This window comes from Mus musculus, chromosome 11, assembly GCF_000001635.26.
Source record: "Mus musculus strain C57BL/6J chromosome 11, GRCm38.p6 C57BL/6J".
Taxonomy (NCBI): Eukaryota; Metazoa; Chordata; class Mammalia; order Rodentia; family Muridae; genus Mus; species Mus musculus.
The window spans coordinates 59,031,388-59,048,397 of NC_000077.6; the positions used below are offsets into that span (position 1 = coordinate 59,031,388).

Here is a 17,010-nt window from a genome sequence, read left to right on the forward strand (position 1 = left end):
CCTTTGCATATCTGCCCCCCACCCTACCCCACCCAGGGAAGTAAGCGGGCATAGCCCATGTGAAGACAGCTCAGCTGTAGGCATCGATGTCAAACCGGTGCCAACTCTGTTCTCTGTTAGGACCCTGAAAGAGGGCAGGCGACAGGTCCCCATGAGCAGTGGGCCAGCCAGGGAAAGCTCTACCAGAAACTCACCTCAGCCTCGTTCTATACTCATCCTCAGACACAGCCTCGCCAGGGAACTCGGGGGCCTCAGTGGGCCCCCACTCAGGAGACAGCTGGTGAGGAACAGGTATCAGTTAGAGGTAGCCTGTGAGCTCTGGCTCTGCCCCTGTGGAGCCTGGGAGCTCCTATCCTCCTAATGAGGACAATGCCAGAGTCCTCTAGGTTGGTGACCTGAAGACACTCTGCCCTGAGTCCCGCTAGCCAAGTACCTTGAGCCTCTTATCCAGGTAGGCAGGTGACACCCAGCCCTGCCTGGAAGGACTGGATTTGGTGGGCTTGGTCCGGACAAGCCAGCGCAGGGGATGGGCAGAGTCAAGGACCTCCACATACTGGCCTTCTCTCAGAATGATGGCATCCTGCTCAGCTCCCAGTGGCAGATAGTCAGCTGTGACCACATAGATGTCAAAGATCTGATGGGTTAGGGAGATGGAATGAGTTGGCGGTTGGGGGGAGGATAGAGTTGCCAGCTACGCCTGTCAGGAGCCCCCAGCAGCCATCAGGGAAGGGAAAGTGGGATGCCTCGCAGAGCCCTAGGTATCAGCCAAGCCTGTCAAGTCCCAGAACACAGGACAGAAGTCTTGAGGACAATCAGTGCAGGTACTGGCTCCCAATCCCACACAAATGGCAGGAATGTGGGTAGTCGCCCTTGGCTTTCCCCAAAACCACACCCTCAGGGGTTCTAGTCAGGGTTACCTATATTACTCGTTGGAACCTAAGAGGATGCCTGCTACACCAGAGGGAGATGGGGGAGGGAGGAGGACTTGGAAGAAGCAACCGTGTCAGAAGGCCTGGGAAGTGGACGTGGTTCCTCACCAATCCTGCCTCCAGTGTGTCTTGGGAACAGAAAGCAGACCCTGCTTCCCTCAAGCCAGGCGCTCATCTCCTGATGCCCACCCAGTAACACACTCACTCTCCAAGACCTCCCTGGGATCCTCCCTTGTACCTCTCATCCCTACATCGTCTTCCAGGATCCCCCTCCCCCACCATGCTCTCCAAGGGTCCTGGCCCACCTACCTCACCACGGGAGTCCCCATCCTCTGACTCTGAGGAGGACTCTTGAACACTGGAGGAAGGACGTGACCGGCCATGCCGAGGAGAAGCAGATGGTGTCTTGGTCTCTTCATCGCTGTCACCTCCAGGCACCTGGAGTTTGGCTGGATGGGAACAAGGGGTGTGATTCGCGCCCCACCCCCGACAGCTTCCAGATCTTCTAGGAGGCAAGAGAACCTCTGTCTCTGCTCAAGAGCACTTGGCCCCAGCACTGCCTTGAAACACGCCTCACCCTGAGAGATCTTGGCCGATACCATCTCCGTGATCTGCGAGGTGAGTTTCTGCAGGAACTCTTCAGTGCCCACCTCAGCAAGGGACAGGTGACTGTGGGCCTCCTCAGCCACCAGAGACTCGCCTGGGGTGATAAAAGTGAGCCTTAAATCAACCATCCTTTCCCATGTGTCTACTGAATATTCCCCACCCCACAGGCCCACTTTGGGTCCTAAGGGATGGAAGATGAACAAGGCCAGGCTTCCTAATGGTGCTGGGCTTGGCAAAGGAGAGCAGCCTCTAGAATTGGGGTGGTGAGGCTGGCCATAAGAAGTCATGGTAGGCTTGCCATGGTTTGAGACAATGGGCCTAAGAGCAAGAAAAACCAAGCCTAGACAGAGGGGACACAGTAGCTGCAGCTGAAGAACAGTGTAGGTGGCTAAGGATCAACAGGGTACCCATTGGGCAGCCAAGGGATGGCAGCCAACTGGGGAGTGGATGGCACAGCCAGAATCTGGGTTATGATTTGGGCACAGTAGGTGCTGTTGAACATCAGGCAGCTTATGGATAGTGGACACACCAGCAGCTGGTGGCCATCAGAGCTATGGGGTAGGGGGCGAGAAAGAGGACAGAGCTGCATAGGGGCCAGGCCTTGGTTATCAGGCTGTGGAGGATCTGGAATATGATTCCTGCCACCCCTGCTCTTGATGCCAGGCTTGCTGGCCTCCACAGCCCTCAGGGTATGAGCTCTGAGTCTAGGCTAGGCCTCCCTTGGCATCCCATGGGTTCGCAGATCCACTGAGGTCATAAATGGCTCACGTGTGCCCACCCTGCCTGTACCTTTGCTTTGCCCGACAAGATCAGCAAAACCTGCGGATTCTGACATCTGGGCTGAGACAGCTTGGCTTGTCCTGTGGAAACAAGGGGCATCGTGAGAGGCCTGATGTAGGAGCTACCACCTTCTGCCTACCACCTTCTGCCTACCACCTTCCACCCTTGGGCAGAGGCTTCTGACAGGAAAGGGTCTGGAGGCAATGGTCTAGGACCCCAGTCATCAACTCCACACTAGAGGGATCCTGAGAAACCCTCATTCTACACTGGAGAAATGAAGGCATGGGAGGGAAGGGCTGAGCCCAGGTACATAGCCTGTGCAAGCCGCAACTGGGCTCTACTGCGGGACAGGCTGGTCTCCACCAGCAGCAGTTGTCCTGTTCCCAGTTCGTAGGCCTGGTTTGTGATCTTGGCCCTGGGGCCTTCACACTCACCCTTGCAGGAAAGAGGAAATGAGGGCCTCCTTCACTCTCTCCTGCTCTTCTTCTTTGGCCACTGTCCAGAGAATAGAGAGCCATCAGTGTGAATTCCTGAACCCTGAAGCCTCTAACTCCAGGTCCAGAAATCCTCAGGAGGTTTGAGCTGCCCCAGGAATCTGGACTGTATTCTCTGAACCCTGAGCAGGGAATGTTCTCAAATGGTCCTGCTCCATTCCTGACCGTGGTAACCAAGAACATGAGACTACCCTCAGAGTGCCAGCCCACAAAGGGGTGGGTGAGGCTCTGGATCAGAGAGCTCAGCTCACCCTGGAGACCCCCTATACAGCATAGGTGTGAGTGCTGGACCTGAGAGACTCTGAAACCCCAAACTCTCCCGCACTGTGAGACCTGAGATGCTCTGGGGGTGTCCTGATGAGAGAATGGGAGGTAGAAGAGAAGTCTGGTCCCAGTACAGATGTTTAAGGTCACCAAGCCCCTGAAGCTGTACACTGTCCAGATCTGGTGCCCCTCCCATGGACAGGAACCTGACTACCATCCTGACCCTTCACTCACAGCCAGAGATGTGCAGGCTGGCAGAGCAGAGCGCCTGGCCAGCAGGGTTGGTAGCAATACATGTGTAGGTGCCCTGGTGCTGTCGGCCTACGTCCAGCAGGACCAGGCTATGCTGCTTGGAAGAGCTGGCCATGGTGTAGCCCGGGGTGTCAGGGCCAATCCACAGGACTCCCTTCTCTGCCTCCTCCTTGAGCCAATGCACACTGGGGGCCGGGTGTCCTGAGGGACAGAGGGCAGTGAGTTCATCCTTGATAGTGACAGAGCCCCACCAGGCGCTGGGTCCTCCCCAGGGGCAGAGCATCATGGGTAGCTGTCATCCTGTCTGTGAGTTACCTCACCTTCCACCTTCACTGAAAAGGTGATGCTGGAGCCCCTCTTCACTTTCTTGGGGGTGAACTTCTCCAGGATTCGGGGTGGCACCAGCCTCTCATGAACATCTAGAATGACACAGCCAATCCATAGGGATCCCCTGACCAAACACCAAAAACCAAAACCAAAAAACCAAAACAAACCAAACCAAAACAAAACAAACCAAAAAACCCCAAACCACCTCTGGTTTCCTAATCCCTGAAACTTATGTCCACTGACTATCCACACTTCTATGGCAGCCAACCCCAGGTCCATCCACTCTAGCTTCCTGCCCATGGCCTACTACCCTGTCGTGCCCATCTGGGGCTCTCTCACCTGATGCTGGCTTCTCTTCTGGTTCACTGGGACCTGAAAACACAGAGTCAGACTCTCAGCACCATAGGTGCTCTGACCTCTAACTCCATGCATGGTGCTGCACTGGTCCTGGTAACCTCACTCCCAAGGCAAAGATACCCGAACCTCTTGAAACCTCAGCTGGAGAGCTGTGGAACTGGTCACTTAGCATGGGGCCACGGGCCACATGGACCTGATGGATGACATGCTGCTCCCCATCGTTGTTACCCACAGCCTCCCCAGACCTGTGGCCTTTATCTGCACCCAAATGCATGGGCATGTGCACAACTTAGCAGCTTAGGAGCCACATCTCCCAAGCTCTGGCAAAAGAGACCACAGGAAGCACAGACACTCATAGCAAGATAGATTAGGTGCAATTTTGGAATTCACTTTCCAAGTTCAGGAAGAGGGGGTCTCAAGACCATCGTGGTCACCTGTCCCCTGCGTGGCTGAGTCCTGGCCATCTGAGTCTCTGCTCACTAGAGCAGTGACTGCAGTGATAATGATAGGGCTTGCAGCTCAGCTCTGCTCAGTCCTTCAGGACACCCACCTCGGACCAGAAGCCGGGCTGACGAATAGGCAGCACCCACAGCATTGCTGATGTAGGCTGCATACTGGCCGCTGTCCTCCCGAGTGACCGAGACAATCTCCAGGGTGTGCAGGGTCTTCTTGTCAGTCATGCGGATGTGGTCAGACGTGGTCAGGGGCTGGCCATCTTTGAACCAATACAGTTTGGGAGCTGGATAGCCTGAGGAAAACATCGGCAGGTGGTCACCCCAAGGCCATCTCCCAGTGATAATAGAAGGCCCAGAGCAGAGGTCCCTCAGAGGCCAAAGGGGAAGGACACACACATGACCACCCAAACAATGCTGGCTGGGATCCCCTCCCAACTGTGGCTGATAGGACATGGCCTCTGATCTGTGGGGCAGTGACAATCCTCATCAGCTGCTCACCTTTCACCTTGAGCTGGAACTTGGCCAGGCGTGTCCCGGGGGCCACTTGGAGGTCTTTCAGTTCCTCCAGCACCTGGGGAAGCTGCCCCTCATCTGACTCCGTTCCCTCTTGCTCCCGACTGGCAGGAAGGACAAACAAGGGGACACCCATAAAGTAGTAAGTAAGAAGGCTCAAGTCAGGAGGGCCAACGGGGTGTTGTCAGACATGGAGGGATACTGACATTCCCCAAACTGAGGGACAAAGGAAACAGAACCACCATAGCCTAATAGAAGTAACCAAGATTTGGCTTGTCAACGCCCTGACTCCCATCCCCAGACAGCAAGGTTGCCTCTTCAGAGGCCCTGGGAGAGTCAGCCACTGGAATGTTTCATCTCTGAGGGGCCTCACCTGGACAGGTATCCCTGGGCGCTGAAGTAGGATGAGGTCTCAGTAGCATCCGCAGCAGTATCATAGTCTGTGCTGGTCACTGGAAAGGGAAGGGTGACTCTGAGTCAAGGTCTAAAACACATGTGCACCTGGATCACCTTGTCCCTAGGAGGCTCTGACCATGCTGCCTCGTGGCAAGCTACCTGCACTCAACCTGGAGAAGGGCAACAGCTTCATGCACCTGCCCCGCCCCAGCCTGGGACTGGGCCCACACTGCCAGGCTTTAACTAACTGCAAGCCTCTTTAGCCCAATGATCTATAGATGTCAAACAATTTGCAATCTTCATCGATTACAGTGGCACATGCAGAACCTCCTGGTTCCATCTTACAATACCATGAGTGGCTAAAGAGATACTGGCCTCAAAACTAACTGCTGGGGACTTTCTGTCCAGGACATGGTAAGAGGGAGTAGATTTCCTTACTGTCATACACACAGAATGTTCATGCCTCAGAAACACACATTTTAAGATGTTAATATTGGGCTGACCAAATGGCTCAGAGGGTAAAGGTGCTTGTCACCAAGCCTAGTGACCTGAGTTCAATTCCTGGAACCCCAATTGGTTGAAAGAGAGAACCAATTCTTACAAATTGTCCTCTGACAACCATATAAGTGCCATGGTGCGCGTGCGCGCGCGCATACACACAATGTATAAAAATAATTAATCAGTGTGGCATTGGAATTAGAAGCTGGGTCTTTGGGAGGTGATCAGACCTCGCCCAGGCCACCCTAGAGACACTCAGGTCAGTCCAGCACTCACATTCCACACGAAGCTCAGCCTTGGTGGAGGAGACGCCCATGCTGTTCTCCGCCAGGCAGCGGTAGACACCCATGTCTGCCGGCACCACAGCTGTGATGATGAGCTGGTGACCCCCCTGTTGGTCCTCATTGATCATATAGTGGTCATCCTCTTCTAGCAGCTTCCCATCCTTGAACCAGCGCACACTGGGCACAGGCTGGCCCGTTACCACGCAGTCGAAGCTCATGGGGTATCCATCCTGCACATCTTGGTTCTGCAGCTCGGTCAGGAACACTGGGGCTGACACAGGCAGAGAGAGGGTGCTCAACTTCTCTCACTGAGCTTCTCTCCATTCCTCAGCCTCTAAAAATTTGTTCTTGGTTCCCAACTACCATGAGGCAGAGAAGTGGATAACTGGAAAAGGATGCACAGGCTGGAACTTTAGTGGGGCCTTAAACCCCAAATGCCCCAGTCTGGGGAGAAGTCCCAAGACACAGCATGGAGGGTCATCTTTATAACCTCCTAGCCCAGGAGAGACACAGTGCACACTGACGTTGTCTTGCTTTCAGTAAGTGACATGGAAGCTACCATAAGGAATGGACCTAAGTACATACCGCTGGTGAAATACAGAACTGAGGTTCAAGTTCAACTAGTTAACCTCAAAGTCAGGGCTTTGCCACCCCCCACAGGCTGGGAGACAACTAGCCAGAGCTCCCTTCTGCCTCAGCCAGCCTCCATCCTCTCCTCTACCCTACCTCAGGCCAAGCTCCCTCAACCCCAGCCTGCTGCAGCCCACAGACTCACTCACCAGCATCTGAAGTCTGCAGGCCAGGTGTCTTTGCAAGCGGCACTGCAGGGGTGACAGTAGGGGCCACCTTGCCGATGCGCATCTCCACTCCCCGGGGTCCCTGCTCCCCTAGGCTGATCTCCACCCCGATGCCCATAGTGGCAAACATGTTTCGGAAGCAGGTGACTGCCTGGCGGGCCTCTGCAAGGGACTCAAAACGGATGCACACAAAGTTCTCATCCTCTCGGTATGTTTGCCAGTCTGCGGGCTCCTCTGGCTCCCCGGGGCCTTCATCAGCGCTGAGGAAGAGTTCCTCCTCTGAAAGCTCAGCTGGGCTCTTGGTGCGGAAGAGGCGGTGCAGGCGTCTCGCTGCCCGGCGGAAAGCATCATCCAGCTCGCCCCCAGAGGAGCTCTCGGCCTCGCTCTCTGTCCCACTGACCACCACGCAGGCACTGTGGCTCACACGGCCAGACTTGGTGCTCACCTGACAGGTGTAACGGCCAGAGTCAGTGGGGGCCAGGCCAGTGACCAGCAGAGAGCAGGTACCATCCTTGAGCTGGTCTATGTGGTAATGGCGCCCATCTGTTAACTCGATGCCATCCTTCAACCAGCAGGCCCGCATATCAGTCTTGGTGGCCAGCACACACTCTAGCCGCAGCACATCCCCAACCTGTGCCTCTGTGTCCCCAAATGTTCGTGAGAACACAGGCCCTTCCTGCTGTTTCATCTCCTTCCGCACTTTGTAACCCTTAAAGGCAGCCTGAATCTTCACAGCAGCCTTGTCCAGGGATGGATCCATCAAATCTGCTGCACTCAAGTCTCCCGGCGGTGGGCACGTGGGCACGACTGGCTCCTGCTGCTTTTGTGGCTTCACAGACGTGGTCACCTGGGCCTCATGCTACGGACACAGGATGTGAGCAAGACAGGGAAATGAAGACCAAGAACACTCCAGGCCCAGTACCACTCCAGCACACCATCTGCCTCCAGCTTAGTGGTTGCCCAGGTGCCTGCTAGAGTCCTGCTACTACTGCTCTGCAAAGCCAATGCTCTTCCTAGAAATCAAAGTATACAGTGACCCAAAGGGGGACCAACAACATCGTGGGAAATATCACAAAGGCCGTGATCATTTCTTGTAACTGTTTAGTAGGTGTGTGGGTGGGTATATGGAAAATGCAAGAAAAAATAGGCAGGCAGGTGGTTGGATGGATGGTGGGAGGGTGGCTGAGGATGGGTGGATGGAAAGATAGTTGGATAGATGAGTGGGTACACAAGTCAGCAGAAAAATGAACAGGCAAGCAAATACAAGAGTAACTAGCAGGTGAAGAATGGTGAGTGGGGGACAGTGCACAAAAGTCTGAGTGAAGGGAGGAACAACCAGATGGTGGATGGGTGGACAGTGGATAGATGGATGACCGGGCAAACAGATGGCATGATAAGTGGATAAACTGGAATATAAGTATGGGAGGTTTGGATCATAGATTAGTGGACAGGTGGGTGGGGTTAGGCTGATAGATAAGTGTCCTAACAGCTCAACATATGCAGGCGTGATGGATAGATGGTGGACAGATGAGAGGATGAATTGCAAATAATGGACAAATGGACAGACAGATGGACAGGGGTATAGAAGGATGTTTGGATGAGTGGACAGGCTGATTTAAAGATAAAATGAATGATGGTGAGCAGATAATGAGTAGATGGACAGACAGATAGATGCAGATATAGGTGGAGGAGTGGATGGTAGATTAATTGATGGATGTTGAGATGGAAAGATTATGCACTATGGGTAGATGGCGCTGAGATGGATGAATGGATGGGTGAGTTATGGGATTGGAGATGGGCACAGAAAGGGATGGTGAAGACCTGAGACCTCCCACCCACCCCCCTTCTTGCAGGCCAACTAGGAGGCTCACCTTGCTGGCCAAGGGTGAGATCCCAGGACCCCCGGCCTTCTTGAGGTAGGTAACTAGGGAAGGGGTGCCAGCCCGAGACTCATCGTCAGAGCTGGTGTGTGAGAGGTCGGCCTCTCCTGTGCGTGCTAGCTCATCCGCTGTAGAGTAGCCTTCAGAGAGGTCGGGAGCTGTCTCTTCTGCCTCCTGCCGCAGATGCTGCACACGGCTGTCTTCCTCAGGCAGCTCACTGATGGAGTCCAGCGTGGGCTCCCGACTCATGCGGCGCTTCCGGGCAAGGGCCTCCCAAAGCAGATGCAGGTCACCCTCCTGGGCTGCCTCGGGAGGCAGGCTAGGCTGTGCCGGGACCTCATCCCCAGAGCCTGAGGTCATGACCACTGAGGAGGGCAACAGAATAGTCACTGGGTGAGATCAGACAGAGCCGCAAGCCCAAGCCAGCCTGTGCTGTTGGATGGGGTATGACCCTGCTGTGGTCGTCTGGACCTCTGTTCTCCATCATACGCCAGGTACCTTTATCTATGCTGAGACGCTCCAAGCCTCAGATCCTTACCTCCACCCACAAGGGGCCTACAGTAACTCGACCAGAACAGAAGCTATCTCAGCAGAAATAAAATTAGGTCTCTTTCCACCTCTTCAGCCCTGCTGCTGGTACAGGATCCCAGGTTCACAAGGACATTAGCACTACATAGAAAGGATGCGCTTATACTGGGGCAGGCCCAGAAGGCAAGAGGAGACCCTAGCGCAGTGTGTGGCTCAGAGTGCAGTGGATAAAGGAGGTACCCAGAACACAGAGGGCTTCCATCAGAAGAGCTGAGTTAAGGGATGGACTCAGCACAATTGGGAGAGCATGGGGCGAGGGCCGAGACTCTTAGTGTAGGTAGGACTCCAGGCACAGGGGAGCAGAGAGGACTAAGAGCAAGGGAGGATCATAGTGGGGACACGCTAGAGAGCAGAGGGAGCTTCCCAGGGTGGGAAGGGTCGCAGTGGGGTGAGTCACAGTGCCGACAGTGTGTATGTAGTGTATGGGAGCGTCTTGGAATGCAGGGAACACTGAGAAGAGGCCACGCTCCAAGCAGAAACAGCTCCAGAAAAAGGCCTCCAAACTCTTGTGGGCAGGGGTCCCAGAACTTAAGAAATCCATCATCAATCCTACTCAGGGACAGGAGGCTGCCCTACAGAATAGTTCAGTCACATGAGACCTGCCTCATCTGGCCAAGCCTTGGTTTCTCGGCATGTCACATGGAGTCGTGGAAAGGACTTTCAGCTTTGTCTCCAGAACGCATCAAAAGAAAGGCCAAATCAACCCTCCCTCCCTCCCCCCCCCCCCCGAGCATCCAGCTCCAGGCCCCAGACGCACCATTGAACGTGGCAGCTCCTGAGGAGGGCAGACCCTGAATGGGACCACAGCGGTACTCCCCTTGGTCTTCGGTCCTAAAGCCCTTGATCACCAGCATCTGCCGCTGACCCCGAGAGAGGACCTCAAAGTGCCCTCCGGGCTGGATGCGCTCTGTTCCCTTGTGCCAGACGACCTCGCCACCATCAGCTGCCACTTCCAACTCCAGACAGATGTCTTCACCAACTACTGCCTGCCGTGTTTCTGGGGCAGGGGCTGGGGCAGGGGCCGGGGCCGGGGCCGGGGCTGGGGCTGGGGCAGGGGCAGGGGCTGGGGTTGGTTTAGGTTCCATTGGCTCTGCTAAAGAATAGTGTTCACAGAGGAGAGGCCACATCAGCCAGAATCACTGCACCACCCTATAAGGCTCCCTCCCTCCACCTGTGCAGCTGGGCCCTCTCTTGGACTGAAAGCAGTAACTTACCTATCTTGACCATCTGGGGCAAGTGTACAGGCTCCCCAGCACCTGCTGGACCCACAGCTGCCACTCGGAAGCGGTAGGTCTTCCCGGGGACCAGGTCGTCCACCACGCACTCTGGACCAGGTACCAAGTCATGGCACAACTGCCACTGGCCTGTGGATGCCTCCTTCATCTCCACACGATAACCACATAGACCCCCACCTCCATCACTCATGGGAGCCACCCAGGATAGGGTCACAGAATGGTCACTACGCCCCACCACTTCAGCATCTTCAGGGGGGTCAGGAAGAGCTGCGTGGAAGAGTGCAGATTAGCACACACATTGAGGCATGCAGTCCTTCCAGCAGTTGCTGGGGTCCAGTACTAGACATTGCATACACTTTGGGGTAGACTTCTTTATGAGCTCTGTAGGACCCTGAACCCAGTGGTGCAGAAAGCAAGGGATGCTCCTGAAGTCTCCATGGATTGGTGTTTGTGCATCTTGGCATCCACCACTATAGGACCTCCTTCCTCTTGACCCTTCCCCCCAAGAGCTAGGCTTATATCTACACTAGACAAAGAAGAAAGGGACAGAGTAAGATCTCAAGGGACTCTAGCCTCAGGGAGCACTCTAGGATGAGCGTAAGCATCTCTAGTCAGCCACCCTATTGGGCCTGTGGAAGACACTATCCTCAGGCTCTGGGGGATCTAATGGAACGGCAGAAAATCCAGTTCTTGATGGTCACCCATCTGAGGCACAGTGGTTTGGGGGTTGGGGAGGTGGGGGTTGAGTGTGCCTCAGACCCAAACTGTAAGGCAGGGATCTCTGCCAACCACTTACCCAACACAGAGAGGCGTGCAGAGGCCACAGCATCCCGTGCTGCAAATGTGACCTCTCCTGCGTGTTGGGGCTGGGCATTGCTCAGCGTCAGGGCATGGTGGCTGCCATCTGTGGTGACTGTCCAGTCAGTGTCATCAGGTTGGATGGCAGCCCCGTTGATGTACCAAGTAGCCTCACCCACAGGCACCGCCTCACTTAGTATGCATGTGAAGCGGACCTGCATACCAGCTTTCACAGATGCATCATGTGGGGGCTCTAGGACCTCCAAGCGCCAGCCTGTGGGGAAAAGGATGGGTGAGCATTTGCAGACGGTGGGGGTGCACCCGAGAAGGAGTGCGAGGCCCCTGAACCCTTACAAAGCCTCCTTCAACCCAGCCTCAAGTTGGAGGTGTCTCAGAATGACAATTCACCTAATCGTCCTGGATTGGGAAGGCCTCATGTTGGGCAGTCTAGAAGGTCAACAACCCTCACCCACAGGTCCCACTGTCACTGCTCTGATGGCTGCCAGGGACTCTAAGGGGAAAGTCCTGAGTGATTTCAGGGAGCTCCATCGAGAAGGTGTCATAGAGACGTCCTTTGCCTCCCCATTTCCTGCTCCACTCTCCAGCCCACTGTCTCTAAATCCCTGTAGACCAAGGAGGTCCAGCCACCTATGGAAAGAGCCTGGAGGATCCCTGCCCAGCCAACTCTTCCCCAGACAGGTAGAGCCTTTGTTGGAAGGGATCCTAGAGACATCAGTCTTCTCACTGGGGTCCCCACCCCTGAAGAGTGGCAGTTCCCAGCGGTGACTCTCTCACATGTGGCTCTCATCCCAGAGGCCTGTCCTCTGATCCTATTGAGTTCCACTGGGCTAACAGCACAATCTGGGAGGTGGGAAGAACTCAAATCCAACATTCTTCCCTTCCTGCACAGCCTTTGATGAGGGACCTCAGAGGACAGATTCTCAAAGGAGCCCCTTCACTACCACCTCTGCTCACAGCTCAGCCTCCAGTGGAAGAGTCTCACCCTGTCTACCCAACCGGACCCTCCCTCAGCTTGGCACCTCTCACAGTGAGGAATGCGGACGTGACCACATCCCCTGCCAGGAAGGTCACTCGGCAGCTGTCCTGTGGCTTCAGGTTTTTGAGTAGAAGCAGGTGCCGCAGTCCGTTCTCAAAGTAGACCACCTCCACCTTCTCCGACGTGTGCACAGGCTCGTCGTCCAGCAGCCAGGTGTGGGCGGCCACTTCAGGCTGGGACAGCTGGCACTCGAACAGAGCCTCACCGCCCTCCAGTGCATCCACGTTCTCCAGGCCACGCAACACCGTGTTCTTGGCTGCAGAGAAAGTGGGGCTTAGGATTTTGTGCCTCCAGCAATTCTTCACTAGTGTTTCTTGCAAGAACCACCCCCTCCCCCAACTATAAAGAGCCAAACAGAACAGGACCCCAGCAGCCACCATGGAGGGTGGCATTCAGGGTCCACTGGAGGGGATGGGATCATCCAGCTCGCCCATCCCATCATCCTCTCTCCACATTAGCACAGGGCTCCACACAGCTGAGAGACATCCTGTGCCTCACAGATGGGAAGCCACGTAGGTGTTCACAAACCAGAACCTCACAAACCCAGATTCAGGCCCTCTGGAGATGTAGAGCTGTGTCCTTTCCCACAGTGGGCCTGCAGCTTCAAGATGTGGGCCACACCCTTCCCTCAAGTCCCTAACAAGCACCACTAGACCTCTCCTATGATGCTTTCCTAAATATGTATTGACCGATGACCTCCCAAGTTCATACCCCTCCCCTCTTGCCAATTATGTTAGCCACTTTGTCATAGAAGCCACAAGCTCGCAAGACTGTGCCCTGACCTAGATATAGCTCTGTGTCACCACCCATATAGATATTCTCAGTGTATAGGTCACCTGCATTGCAAGGCTGGCGGCCATTGCCTGCCTTTCTACCATGATTAATTATGTCAAGCCTGCCTGCCAGGTGGCCTCACCTTGCACTTGGAGCAGTGCCACAACTCGAGTGCCCGCAGCCTCACAAGAATAGATGCCACTGTCACAGGGCAGGGCTGGCCTGAGGGTCAGCCTGGCTACGGTCCAGTCCTGCTCTATGATGACACGGTGCCCATCAGCGCACACCTCCCGCTCGTTCATCTTCCACGTGGCCTGCACGGGCCGCGAGTACTGGCAGAGGAGCTCAGCTGAGCCACCCTCCTCCACCACCAGGTCCTGCATGGCACTCACCACCTCCACTGTGGGATCTGTCGGCCAACATGGCAGACATGCATCAGTCCCTGGGACAGTGCCACCATGGCCCACCCACCTTCCGCTGTCTGTGTTAGTGGCTTCAGCTGCTGCAAGCATGGAGCTTTGGCAGGCAATGGCGTAGCAACAGGTGCCTGGCCTGTGGCCAGGAAGGGGACCCATCATGGCTGCCCAAGAGCCCTACATATCAGACATGCCTCATTCTGCCCATGGCAGATGACAATGTCAGGCTGTCTGTCCAGGCTGGGTTCCTCTAGCCCAAGGTGAACACACAGGTCCCATCTTAAACACACCTGGACTCCAGATCCTGGGAGTCTGAAGCTGCAGCCCATCTTGCCCCTCTCCATGAGTGTAAAGATGCTAGCTGATACCCTTGGGCCCCATCCCATCCCCACCTGTTGAAATCCTACTCAACCAATGGCTGTTCACCCTGGATCTGGCTTACAGGAGGCCTTAGGCAAAGGCACTGAATGAAAGATCAGATGCGCTGTTTGGACTCCCTGGTAGCCTTCTGCACTCCCTGCCCAGCCAACTCTTCCCCAGGAGGGTTCCCACAGGAATAAAAGCAGGTGTGCACAGGGACAAACCAGAACCGGAAGTGGTGGTTTCTCCATCAGGAGCCCAGGAAGCACTACCCCTACGCACCACCCTTTCTGGCTGGGATGTCTAGGCAGTGGGGTGGTAAACAAGGTCAGTGTGTGTAGGTCCCACACAGCAAATGTGCAGGCCAGTCTCCAGCTAAACAATTCATGGAGACTTAGTGAATGGAAGCTCATTCTCTGCCCACGCGGGGCTGTCCTGGGTACATGATAGGCATAGAGCAATGCCTAGTCTACGGCCCTTGGGGTCAGTACCTGACACTCCTCAACTCCCCCCATAACTCTGCAGGAGGCATGCGGGGACAGCAAGAGCAGAAGCACCAGCATGGGGAGGTCCCCACTGGCCAATACCTTTGACCAATAACTTGGCTGTGGAGACCAGGGGCCCTGTGCGGAAGGTGATGGTGCCTGAGTCAGCCACCCCCAGGCCCGAGAGCGTGAGGGAGTGAACAATGCCCTCTTGTACAGTGATGGCACTCTCAGGGCTGTTCTGAAGCAGGGTGCCATCCAGCCACCAGCGGGCCTCTGGCCCACCTGCGCGAGATACCTCACAGGAGAACGTGGCCACCTCCCCCGCGAAGACATCCACATTCTGCAAGCCTCGTACCAGGCATAGTGCCGCCTCTGTTCAAGAAGGTGAGAAGGAAGTCTGGGCTGGGGTTCCCTGGGGTCTATGGACATGGGGGACACCCTCATAGACACTGCTGTGGGACTGTGATCCGACACCTAGGTTGTTCTCTGTCCCAGTTCCTAACACAGAACTTTCTGAATGTCACAAGTGCTCTTATACATAGCTAACCTATTGATCACATCAGAGGCTATGCTAATGACATGTGAGCTTCAGGAAGGGGCTGGTCACCAGGAAGACCAAGTGACAAGAGGGTTCAAAAGTCTAGCCCTACCCACCAGTCTCAGAGAGAGAGCAGCAAGGCTGGAGGTGAATGTAAGCAAATCTGATGGACTTCAAGATTTGGGGTACAAGGGCATGGAGCATAATCAGTGGACAATGGATGGGGTACCTGTCGACCGCCCCCAACACTAACTAGTCTCTGACGGTTGCTGGGTAGTGTCCTGTGTGACACTGTGTGAACAGTAACTGGTTCGTGACTCTCAGCTGTCCTAGAAAACTGGGCAAACCCAGGAGGACAGTGTGAGCCTCGCTCACACCCACTTAGTCAGCAAGCTTAGATTTGCAACTGACTTTGCTGGTGGAGGCATCTCATGGGACTGAGTCTGTAACCAGTGAGTCTGTGCTCACTTTGGATAGTGTCAGAATTGAACCAAGTTAAAGTGCATCCAGTTGGTACCTGTTGGAGAATTGCCTAGTGTGTGGGGAACCCACTGTTCTAGTCAGCTGTCCTGTGTTGTACAGAATGGAGAGAGGAACTGCAGTTATAATGTTGTACCCAGCACTGGGGTCCCAAGTGGCTTTGCTGGAACAACCTTGAGATTGACTGATTTGGGCCACCTGGAATCTTCTGGGATCAGGTACTACCCAGACCAGAACAGCTTGGACCAGAGGTCCAGAAATCCATCCCAGCCAGAAATCCTCTCTTGGCTGGGAGAAAAGCACAGAGACAATCCACACTGAGTCCAGGAGAAGCCTGTGAGCTAATGAACATCCCACACACAGTTGGAGCACTTCTGGCTTCATCCTCAGGAGGCCAACAACATCTTTCTGTCATCTTTTTCAGAAGGAACAAAGGATAAACTCTACATTTGGGGCTCTTTCTGACAACAGGTGTCTCCTCTAACCTAGTATGGGAAGAAGGAGGCAGCCAGGACCTGTTGCTCCATGACCATGGGGCTCAGTCCCTGGAAGTGGCTCTCCATCCCTCAGGGTATAGACGCAGACAGGGGCACTCTATCTAGATGTCCTCCATGATTCTGCCAGCCTAAAGACTCAGGGGCCTTAATTACTGGGTATACTGCACCCCCACCAACACTCCCCACTGCACAGCAGGCTCCAAGCTCAGGAGCCTCATTGGTGTTAATGCCCTCCACCTGGTTCCCCTGCATCCCATCAACCTCCTGAATGGATATTTGGGGTAATCACAGCGGATGGATGGCCAAAGCACTCCGGGGCATTAATGGTTTCATAGTTGACTTTCCCATGGCCCAGACCAGACGGGAAAAAAAATCAACAATCCCTTTCAACACTTGCTACCTGGAGCCAGGCAAGGAGGATGCCACCACTACCCTGTGTTCCTCTCTGAATGTTGACCAGATGCCTTCTCGGGGGCAACTGGCAAAGTCCAGATCCCTCTGTTCCATTTGCTTCTACAGCACAGGATGAGACTGAGAGGAGTCAGCCAGGATCCATTTGGAAGGACATCAGTATCCAGGAAGATAGGACAGCCCCCCAGGATCACCCCAGACAGCTCCTTTAGAAGTCTTTGCACACAATCTTCCAATGACTGTCCTCCTCTGGCACAAGTTCCCAGCCTGGCCATCACAAAGCTACCTGGGTGCCCACTTCCCCTTAGACCCCACAAAGCCTCAGATGAGCCAGCTCTCTCAGAACGGGAACATCTAGCCTAGAGCAGGGCCGAAGCACATCCTGCAGCTCCATGTTGTCCCCCAGTAAACACAGGCTCTTTCTGCCCTTCCCCTACTCAAGACAACCATGAAATTCTTCCCCAGTCAACTTAAAGGCGTTGGCACTTGGCAGCCTTTCTCAACCCCATAGAGTTGACCATGTCGGGTGATCTCTA

At 54.9% G+C, this 17,010-nt stretch overlaps 1 protein-coding gene across 2 annotated transcripts in view; it reads right to left on the reverse strand.

Moving 5' to 3' along the window:
* Nucleotides 1-17,010, reverse strand: part of Obscn (obscurin, cytoskeletal calmodulin and titin-interacting RhoGEF) — a 142,120-nt gene that overhangs the window by 37,132 nt on the left and 87,978 nt on the right. The window contains exons 59-77 of one of the 2 annotated variants that reach the window (NM_199152.3): nt 12,494-12,766; nt 11,452-11,727; nt 10,635-10,922; nt 10,178-10,465; nt 8,824-9,197; nt 6,935-7,811; nt 6,148-6,426; nt 5,351-5,429; nt 4,963-5,081; nt 4,560-4,757; nt 3,992-4,024; nt 3,646-3,744; nt 3,308-3,526; nt 2,750-2,810; nt 2,325-2,395; nt 1,507-1,629; nt 1,239-1,378; nt 434-634; nt 195-277 (exon numbers count right to left, since the gene is read on the reverse strand). In NM_199152.3, the coding sequence (NP_954603.3) occupies nt 195-277; nt 434-634; nt 1,239-1,378; nt 1,507-1,629; nt 2,325-2,395; nt 2,750-2,810; nt 3,308-3,526; nt 3,646-3,744; nt 3,992-4,024; nt 4,560-4,757; nt 4,963-5,081; nt 5,351-5,429; nt 6,148-6,426; nt 6,935-7,811; nt 8,824-9,197; nt 10,178-10,465; nt 10,635-10,922; nt 11,452-11,727; nt 12,494-12,766 (4,081 nt within the window). The remainder of the gene's footprint in view (nt 1-194; nt 278-433; nt 635-1,238; nt 1,379-1,506; nt 1,630-2,324; nt 2,396-2,749; nt 2,811-3,307; nt 3,527-3,645; nt 3,745-3,991; nt 4,025-4,559; nt 4,758-4,962; nt 5,082-5,350; nt 5,430-6,147; nt 6,427-6,934; nt 7,812-8,823; nt 9,198-10,177; nt 10,466-10,634; nt 10,923-11,451; nt 11,728-12,493; nt 12,767-17,010) is intronic. The other variant, NM_001171512.2, reaches the window with a different exon arrangement.